At 40.4% G+C, this 10,370-nt stretch overlaps 1 protein-coding gene across 1 annotated transcript; it reads right to left on the bottom strand.

Annotated features, from left to right (window-relative positions):
- Positions 1 to 586: 586 nt before the first annotated feature.
- On the bottom strand, positions 587 to 2,416 carry LOC139134425 (muscarinic acetylcholine receptor M2-like). The gene has a single exon (XM_070701287.1). The coding sequence runs from the start codon at positions 2,414 to 2,416 to the stop codon at positions 587 to 589; it is 1,830 nt and encodes a 609-aa protein (XP_070557388.1).
- Positions 2,417 to 10,370: the final 7,954 nt, after the last annotated feature.

The following is a 10,370-nucleotide window of genomic DNA, read 5'->3' on the forward strand; positions in this document are numbered from 1 at the left end:
TAAACTTTCAAGCTGATGGTGTATATTGACTTTCATCTGGCACATCTTTTGTCCACGAATGCCGACATAACATTGATAGTTTATCATTTTCACTCGTCTTATATGTGCAGTTACAACGGAAAATAAAACAATTATAACGTACGGCGTTTCGTCCCTTCGTATGTGCTACATTGAATTATATATAAATATATATATATATATATATATATATATATATATATATATATATATATATATATATATATATATATATATATAATTTAAACCATCATCATCATCATAATCGTCGTCATCGTCGTCGTCGTCAAATGATGATGATAATGATAGTGATGATGATTATGATGATCATGACCGTGACTATGGTAATGATGAACGTGATCATCATCATTTCTCAAAAATAGCTGATAGCTGCCCGTGACTTTTGAAGCTTTGAAGCGCAAACAGTCTGAGGTTTTCGCTTTTACGGCCTGAAAAAACGTTTTGAGCTAGATACGTAACACAGTTTGAATTACTTTTTGGAAACAGGATGAGATGCTGTGCACTTCCCAGATAGATTCGTGCATGCGAAACCGTCAGGTATACAGCCTCACTTTTTGTCGCGTGAACGATAAGACAATCTGGGGACCTGCTTGGGGTGACCACTTCGGCAGCAGAGACATTGAAGAATTTCACAGACGGAATGCTTAAACTCTGCATCTCTGAAGACATAAATAAACGGATTGATCATGGAATTCAAGTAAATAAGCCAGGCGGACAGATAATAAACCTCGTCGCCCATGACACACGTTTCCGAGCAGACCGACTCTATGACAGCGATGACAAACCACGGTGTCCACAGGACGAGGAAAGTGCCCATGAGAATCCCAAATGACATGACTGCTCGCCGGTCACCGGCTAACCGATTGAAATTCGTTGAACTGCTGGTGTTTAATCTTCGCAGGTTACCTTCCCCGCTGTCAAGTTTGCGTGTTACCGCCCTCTTACGTTGTTGGTAACCGAGTTCGCTGCTCGCAGTTCTGGTGTCTGACACGTCGCTGCTTGCGAGAAAGCCGCTTCCTTTACCATCTTTGGAAGATCTATGTTTGTCTACGGTGTGTTTCATGGAAACGTCACCACGTTTCATTTGATTACCCTTGGAGCAATCTTCCTTGTTTTGTTTCCCGTCATCCCTGGTGCTATCAGCATGTTTGCGTGCGTCGATGGCGAATGCCGGATTGTCAACACCCTGTTCCGGCGCATTGGCATCGCTGCCTTCGTGCCTGTTCTCGATGAGACCTTCGTCATCTATGTCTTTAGTCCACACCGATTTATCGCAGGTCGCTATTAAGTCACAATAGATATCTCCAGTCATCTTCCACCTGAACTCATTGAACGAAAGATCGGTTTGTGCGGCGACGTCGATATAATTCTCCGCACGGCCTATGTCGTCGTCATGATACAAGGCGATGGTAGCTGAGCCGGTCGGCTTATGCTTTGTCGGGTCGGCCTCATCAAGGCATTTCAGGGATCTTTCGCTTCCAGATATGGTTGAGACAAAAACTTCACTTTCACTTCGCAGTTTGTTATCCTTGTCCTTGCTTTTGCCTTGAAATTTATTTCTCGCAACAGACGTCGTCAGACTCACGGACCCACTCTCCCCACGAAGAAACCGAGCTCTGCGTCGTAGCACAATCCAGATAGCGAACGATAGGAAAAGGATAAAGACGAAAGGTAATAACATCGTTAATAAGGTATTCACCATCGCGTATGTTTCGTTTTTCGACCACTCCACATCGCAGTAGTAAGAATAATCGATAATGCTTTCGCCCATCCAGTATTCCCAGAAAACGATGCCGGGGACCTCAGTTAGGAAGGCCAGCAACCAACATGACACAATCATCGTCATGACTAACCCGTGCGTTCTCTTTCTGCGGTAACGAAGGCCGTGCAGGATGGCCATGTAACGGTCGATGCAGATGGCCAGCATGGTGTACGTAGATGCCGTGTAGATCCAGTAGTCCACCACGAGCCACGTAATGCAGGCAATTTTCCCAAACCTCCAATTTTCGTAGCCCATCAGCGCTTCCCAGATACCCGGTGCCATGTCGAACAAACCGGCGATGAAGTCGGAAAAGGCAAGGCTCACGTAAAAGTAATTGGTCAGCTTTCTGAGTTTCTTGTTCCACATGAAGGCAACGATTATCAGTAGGTTGGAAACGGTAGTTACAAGGGCGATTGTGGTCAGTACAACGGCCAGAGTGATAAAGGCCACGGGTCCGTAGAGGGGTCCATCGACTGCGGGAGTTTCAGTGGACTGATTAGTGAAGATACGCTGGTCGAGTTCTCGAGTTGTGTTCCAGATCGCATCAAAGTTACCCTGTCTGAAAATGAGCAACGTGTTGTTGTGAACAAACCAGTTGGTAAGGTTTATCTTCATCCTGTCGACTTTATATCGAAGAAGCCAGGCACTGTTATCTGTTCAGTAGGGATCGTCTCCTATATTTATGGATGCGTGGCCACATCTTTCCAGGAACTGTGACGTCAGGACAACCGGCAAGCAGAGAGTTCCACGTGAAAACTGCAGTTGCTACCTGCACTGTCGTAGATATATCGCCTTTGGGCTGTCACTCATTATCTACGAGGGGAGGAGCTTCAACTGTTATGTTCGTATTCGACAGCGTAAGCAAGATCAACGAAACAGGGGAATCGGAGTGAATCAACAAACGTACATGATGTGAACGTACGAAATATTTGTATTTCATCTACCTTGATTTGTTGAAAATGAAGTCAATTTTTCCGTTTTTTGGGGAAGAAAATCAGTGTAGGTCTATATAGTCTAATAATCTTATTCCCAGTTTCCAATGTAATGACAAGAGACTTTTAAGAATTTCACTAATGACTATCACTTGTGGATCGCAATGTCAGAGGTGACAACGTTTTTAAGTTTAAGAGTTTTACAGGAATGCGATTTCCATTTTCTGTCTGTTTGTGTAGTTTGGTGTTGTGTGTCTTTGTTGTTTTGTATGGTTTGCTGTTTTCTCTTTATTTATTTTTGTCCTAAGGACAAATATAATAATGATGATGACAATGATGATAATTATACTGATGATGATAATGATGATGTCACGGTATCAGTATGAACTTAAAGAGGAAGACAACAAATATTTTAATTGATGTCAGTTATCAGGCAGGTAATATCACTACCATTGATTACTTTAAGAATATTTTAAAGCGATGCAAACACCGTCACGGAATGAAAACTGCGTATCTTTTTCTCTCTTTCTTCGTTTTCCCTTTGCTGAAATTCCGACCTGTAGCAGAATTAGAAGACACAATCATGGCTAGATAAATTATCGAAATGTAAGACGGATAACACCAGATCAAAATAAGACGACTTGTGGTGTCACGTATTTGAAGATAAACTTCCATCCATCGGGTCTTAAACTGCTAAACCTGCTTGAGGATTTTGCCTTAGTGTGGATTTTGCCTAGACGTATAGGCATGTAATTTAAGATGAGCTCCTTTAATATTTTGCTCGCCTAGCCTTTGTGCTGTCGTCTATTGTATGTGCTCGGATTATCGAACAATTTCTGGAATGAACGCATTCCCTCAACCGATGTCTTTTAATCAGCAGATATGTTTTCAACCGTAATCAGATTAATTGGATTTTGTAATCATGAAAACATGTCGCTAACATAAAGGTGTATTTTTCCTACTTCAAAGAAAGTCGGTTATAACCCATGGAAACAGTTAATGCTTCTCGGCGCTACCATCAACACTGCTTCCCTATACTGGAAGTACTGCAACGTGGATTGTTTATCTATATTCTCTGTACGAACTCGACAGCCAAGATCACAATTACGGATCCGCTCCCAAATGAGACATTTTCCTTCGGGGATCGTAAAAGAAGCCGTCCATAAATTCGATATCACAACATTGCATTATGAGATTAATTATTTGAAAACGTAAATTCAGGCATTTAATTCAATATTTTGACGTGCCTTCAGGGACATAAGGTGAGCGCCTCCTAGAGGTTCTGAGTCGACTGGCCTCTACATTTCCCTTGATTGCATTGCCATTATCCATCTTGCTACCTGTTCCAGGATAACAAAAAAGCCGACTCAGAATGTTTAGTCTTCGTTGCTGAGAAAGTCCAATGAACGTGTCATCGTGACACATTAAAGCGACTTGAAACAGTTTTGTTTGATGAAATATCTCGATTGTTCAACACATCGTCTGTGCGCCAGGAACACGTCACACCTTGCCGCTGTTTCTGTGTGATATCTTATTTCACAGAATCAACGTAACACACATGTATATGGACTTTGTCGAGTAATTGGAAATCTTCTCCAATTGTACTCAATTAAGATAACTCTGAAATGAACTGAGATTGACATACCTTAAAATCTTACTTTATCACTGCCGGAGTCAACCTGCCAGCTAGCCAGCCAGTTGAACTCGAGATTTTGCAAGCAGAGGCGTTTTTACACCTATTCAAGGGCGTTTTGAACAAAATTAAAACTTGGAAGGGAATTTGAAGGCTAATCATAACGTCTCTTCCTCCCTTGAAAATTACCGCTTTCGCCCATGAAACGCAAGTCAAGGTATTTCACTGCCATGCCACCCTGATCAATCGGAGCCGATACAGAGACACGGATTTGACGGGAAGGGCCTCGCATTACAAAACCAGACTGCCATGGAACGTAATGTTACATCGGAGTTATGACTGTCGACGGACTGCTGCGACGGTTTTGAGACATCCCATCACGTACTTTCATTTTGATCAGCGCCTGTTAACAGAAGGACGGACTAGGCCATGATTCTTAACGAAACAATATCTCTTCTACCAGAATTCCCTTTCCTCCTCCAGAATAATTCAGATCTCCACTGGCCCTCTCCCCATCAGAAACTTGTTAAACACCCCCCTATTACTTTACCCTCTCTTTTGAGACCCCCAGAAAAATCATTCTCTCGGCCTAGCTGTTTTCAAGGTAGCCATATAGGAGCAAATTAATACAATTTCCCCGCTCGCAGACTATAAAAAGTTACCCATCCTCCCTTTCCTCGCCCGCCTACACAAGAAAGGAAACGATTGCTCGACGTTTTTGAACAGCGTTTTATTCGCGAAAAACTCCGTTCAGACCGGACCCATTCTTCTCTGAGTTTATACACGGTGACTGTAAAATGAATTTGTAGCAAAGCTGTAATCAACCGGCATATTAAAATAAAACTGAACGTACCATTCTATCAAGAAGAATACGTTGTCGGGATGCTTATCGGTTGAAATATTCTATAGAAAGTCTGTAGCATAAAATTTGGCCTGAGTGAAGGTTTTACGTTTCCACGTTTCCTCGTTTCTCAAACGAAAACTTGCACGTTACTTGCCTTCTCTTTTCATAGAAATGAAAGATGACAGGTTATAATATGAAATCATATCGTGCTCCTTCGCACTGACTATACCATACTTTATAAGTAGGCAGTTACTGTCTTTATTTCCAATGGTACGAATCTCGATATTTAGGGCTAAGGACGGACGAGTAACTAAGTCAGAATTGAATGCTTCCAAAGAAGCATTCTCGCTGAATCAAAGTATTGCGCAGACAACTGTTATCCCAAAGAAGAATATTTAAAGGTGCTTGCTCGTCCCTATACAGTGAATTGCAATTTAGGTAGTGCAAAGTGACTCAATAACATCTCTGTCTGTCTGTCTTTCTGTATTTGTTTGTTTGTCTGTCTGTCTGTCTGTCTGTCTGTCTGTCTGTCTGTCTGTCTGTCTGTCTTTCTCTTGCTCTCCCTCGCCCCTCTCTCTTCCTATCTCTCCTCTCTCTCCCTCTCTCTCAACAACAAAAACAACAACAATATAAAAACAAAATACTTCTTTTGAAAAACGATGAAACTTATGTTAAAAGACAAAGCATAGATCGCCAGTCGATGTCAGACTCCCTGAAGGTTTCATTTTAATTTAACAATTTAACACGTATATGCACGATTTACTTTCCCAGTGGCGAGTGACACTTTCAACGCGGTCACACTATTATTAATCTCCTCGAAAACCCAAATGAAGTACCCTGCACGTGTTTATGCCCGAGAGTTTGACGTCACTTCTATGAGAAAATTAATTATTTTGTCTTCGGCCCGGGGGAACTGCAGAGAGATCATACATCTAAGCTTTTTCAACAATCTTTCTGCTCTGGAGTTGTCTGCTAAGTGAACGAAACGCATTTTCTGTGTTCATAATTTGTCCCTTTGAAGGACGCATTGCTTTGGAGATGTAGTTACTGAGCCAATATACCTCCATACAGGGTATATTCTGCGTCTTTGTAACAATTTTGCGTCAAGGCAAAGTCGCTTTCCATACATCTTGTTTTATCATTTCCAAGTTCTTTCATTTAATTTGACCACGGGGAGGGACTGCGATCTGACGCGTAATTTGTTTTTTAATCCTGACGATTACAATGCTGTCGGGACATTAAACATGCAGATTAGAGCTATAGCTTCCATATATAAAACTGAATAAAAAGTCATCTTCACTGACTCATGTCTTAAGGATAGGTACATCTCGCCCTCAAACAGTATCATTTCATAGTCGCAGTTTTCTATATCCAGCAAGCTAGTATTTAAATTGTATGTGGATGAATCGTTATATCTTGTACGCACTTGTCTCAATGTTAAAGAAGTTTTTTTTATAAAAAAATATCGGGAATGGTACAACATCAATAGCATGACCGTGAATCTTGCTTTCAAAACGAAATAATTCCAAAAAGAAATCTTGTTATACCTATAATGTTCTAGAATATGTCATGCTGTACTTTTTATACAATCTAATATACTCGTATATATTTTCCCGAGTTATTCGTAGAACATATGGTAACATAGTTTCCCAGATCGCTAATGGCAAAGACTTGTCCACCCGTTCTCTCTTACAAGAAACAAATTTCCTGCTCGCTCATCAAGCTATCAATTGCTAATAAATTATGTACTCTTTTTACGTTACATTTTTTGATGCCTCTGCCACTGTGACACCAGCATACATTTGGCCACCATAGCGTCTTGGCCTTTTTGGTTGCAATGCTTTCCCCAATCTAATTATTTCGAGGAACTGGCTCAATAGCAATAACATATACAGTTGTGCAGAAGCGGATTCAGATTAACACAGCATAAGCACTTTTAATGTTAATATTTAATGGAAAACGAAAAAGACACCATTTATAGTGAATAAGCGGAGCAGATGTTCACATGTGCAGGCACACAACGCGAATTAAAGTTTACGACAACATTACCTGACAACAGCCGAATCAGCCAAGTCAGAATCGTCAAATGCCAGTAAAACAGCCTCGGATATAAACTCTTGTCAACCGATGTTACCATACATACCTGCAAACAATAGAACGCACACTCTACGACGCGCGCGTTCACTGTACGGAACCGTGCTCACTGTAAAAATTGCACCGTGGTTTTGATGGAAACCTATCTGCATACAACTTATTTTCAGAGCTCTTAGCATTACAGCGGACGTTGTTAGTGATGATTAAATGATTATTATATTATCTTCGAGCTGTAAGTTTTAAATGTTTGATGTTGATATAGATACAAAGTATTTCAAAATCCCAACAAAATAATTTGAAAAGGATATATTTCTCATCAAATTGTGATTTTCCCATTTCACATATACGAAGGGAGGATGTTAAGCTATGTATCATTGTAAATAGGCTGGTGACCCCATACTTTTATTTGATGCATATAATGTGCAATATCTGAACAATAATTTATGTGAGAATAAACACAGTTGTTGGATTGGAAATCTAAATAATTCTACAAAGTATGTATAAGTCGTGGTCATTACATTTAAGTTTGCAACAGCTTTAACTTGTGTTTTGGAAGGCTGAGAAGTGATAATTTAAATTCTTATGCACATTTTCAGCGGAAAAATAGCTGAAACTTTCATTTATTATTCCATGTGGTTCACATGTAAATAAAACAAGTGCAGCATTTCAAGAAAGGAACAAAAAGTAAATATATCGGGTTGGGGAACGCTTGCGGGAGATTCATAATTTCTGTCATTCGAACTGGATAAAGTGGGTGTGTTTCAAATCCTTCTAGCTACCAAATCAATCTGGTGACATACTGATTTTTTTTTGTCGTAATCTCATCCTCACATATAATTTTTACTGTTAGAGAAAAATAGCGGAAATGTAGGTAAAAATTTAGTGTCTCGATCATCCTTAAAACATCGTAATTTAGACGTCTACTTTCAAAGCTTATCCGTCGAAGCCAAAAAGCCAAAGTTGAACACCGATATATTGGAAAATAAAATGTAGGTCCATGGCTTATGTAGTTACTAATGTTAAGTGACACTTAAACCTTTGTACAGCTGCTAAAACCACTGTAACTTGATATACACTAGAGACCCTGGAGTTTGTCAATTATGCAATTAATAAACATGACACATCACCTTTTCAGACTGCTTTGAAGCATGGGTAGTAGAAGCGAGACTATTACATGTATTATACAAAATTAGATGTAACGCGGACATCGATATCACCCTAGATTGTCTTCCAGTTGAATTTTCATATCTGATGATGTCAGCAACCCAGAGAGATTAGTAAATCCTTGAAAAAAATCATTATCGATGTAAGCTCTCTTTGGATGCGCAGGTGTTTACAGCGATGAGGACCGAAATCGACCATTCGACCGGTGGGATGGCTTGGCCACCCATGGCATATTTCGTGTGAGGGAATTTTATCGAAGAAATAGTACAGCTTCGACGTAATGTGTATCGCCGCACGAGATTGAGCAGGTAGTTGGGAAGATATGTCTAATCCATTTAGATGGTGGAAACAACTCATTTGACTGTGATGGGTCAAAACTATTCAAAAAAGCGTGGCATTCATAAGCACAACCCGTAATCGCATGCTTATGATGCCTCTATCACTTCAAGAAATCTTAAAATAAGCCTGAACGAGGTTTCTATTATTTTGTGAAGGAATTATTCCCGCTCTACGAGCAAACTATGAAGGCATGGTCGGTCGCACGAAATATGAATACGATCCAATGATATTGTAAGTTATTGATCTATTAGTGCGAGTTAAGTAGATATCACCGTCGACGTAAATCATTGCACCTCAGGAATAAAAGACGGCTTCCTTGGTTCAATGTGTCCTCATTTTCGTACCATACGTTCATCACATTTTCAGTCATGCGACCTTTGGTCTTCCATCCTTGAAGTGAGCGAAATTGGTTTTCAGACGGTAAGTAAAGCGAATAGCTTGCTACGGAGGAAACTCCTTCCTTGAAAATTTCCTCAATATCTGACATTCATCTTATATCAAAACTTCATCCACCTAGCGATCACTGGCATCGGAACAGCAAATGCGATGTTGATGATTAAAACCTTCTCATATCCCTCGTGAACTTACTTTCACCCACACGCTTGCGCGCGAATAAAACCCACACATTTAAACAATTTGCATTAAATGATTGACGTCCATACGGATTCTATTCAAGGTATTTCACAATATACGAATATGAGGGATCTATAATGTGACTCGACTTGTTCTCACTTTTAGGGACACGCCCAGTTATTTCGATACGATAATTAGAACGCTGCTAACACGCGTCTTTGCTCTGATAAGTGTGCGGGGCATTCCCGGATGCTCCGTGCTGGCAAAAGCTCTTGAACGACAGTTCCTTAGTTTAGATTAGCGTAACTCGTAGATTTATTATTTATTCATCTTGATGTCCTACCCTTAGTATTAAAGTCTCACGTTGAAGTCTCGCCTTAACCCTTTCAACCCAGTTCCCTGTATACAGGTCCAACTTTACCATAGAAAACAATGGATTTGGGAAAAACCATGGTGGTGAAAGGGTTAAACAAAAATTTACCGTGATCTCCGACTCAATATGTGAACCAGTGATTCCAGCTAAATTTCCCGTGAACCTCAAACATAACCAAGCAAGTCCTATTCTCCGGTCCAGAATTCCCTTCCCCTCCTTTACCTTTTACTATCTCCCGGTAGATTAGACGTCAAAATTCCCTTCCCCTCCTTTACCTTTTACTATCTCCCGGTAGATTAGACGTTTTCAACCGAAGGAACAAAGGATCAATGTACTGGTATGAGAAAAGAAATGATTAGAAACTATGGCAATATATTGAGGGAAGTACCAGTGGAACAAATATAAAGACCTAAAGGTATTTGCCAGAGCTTGAATGTCTTGACCTCGGGTGGTCAAGGGGCCAACCTGTAGCTGAAATCTAGTGTCAGCGGCTGTCATAGGAACAAATCTGATAGGACACAAGCTTTACCGAATAACGCACAACAGTTGATGACTAAAGGAGTTACGATGGGGTTATCTGTAATTTTAGCCCCTCAGAGAGTTAGGATATGATGTTA

Source organism: Ptychodera flava, chromosome 6, assembly GCF_041260155.1.
Source record: "Ptychodera flava strain L36383 chromosome 6, AS_Pfla_20210202, whole genome shotgun sequence".
NCBI classification, from domain to species: Eukaryota; Metazoa; Hemichordata; class Enteropneusta; family Ptychoderidae; genus Ptychodera; species Ptychodera flava.

Excerpts from the sequence above, each read along its gene's own strand:
- LOC139134425 (XM_070701287.1), bottom strand. The coding sequence starts at position 2,416 with ATGAAGATAAACCTTACCAACTGGTTTGTTCACAACAACACGTTGCTC.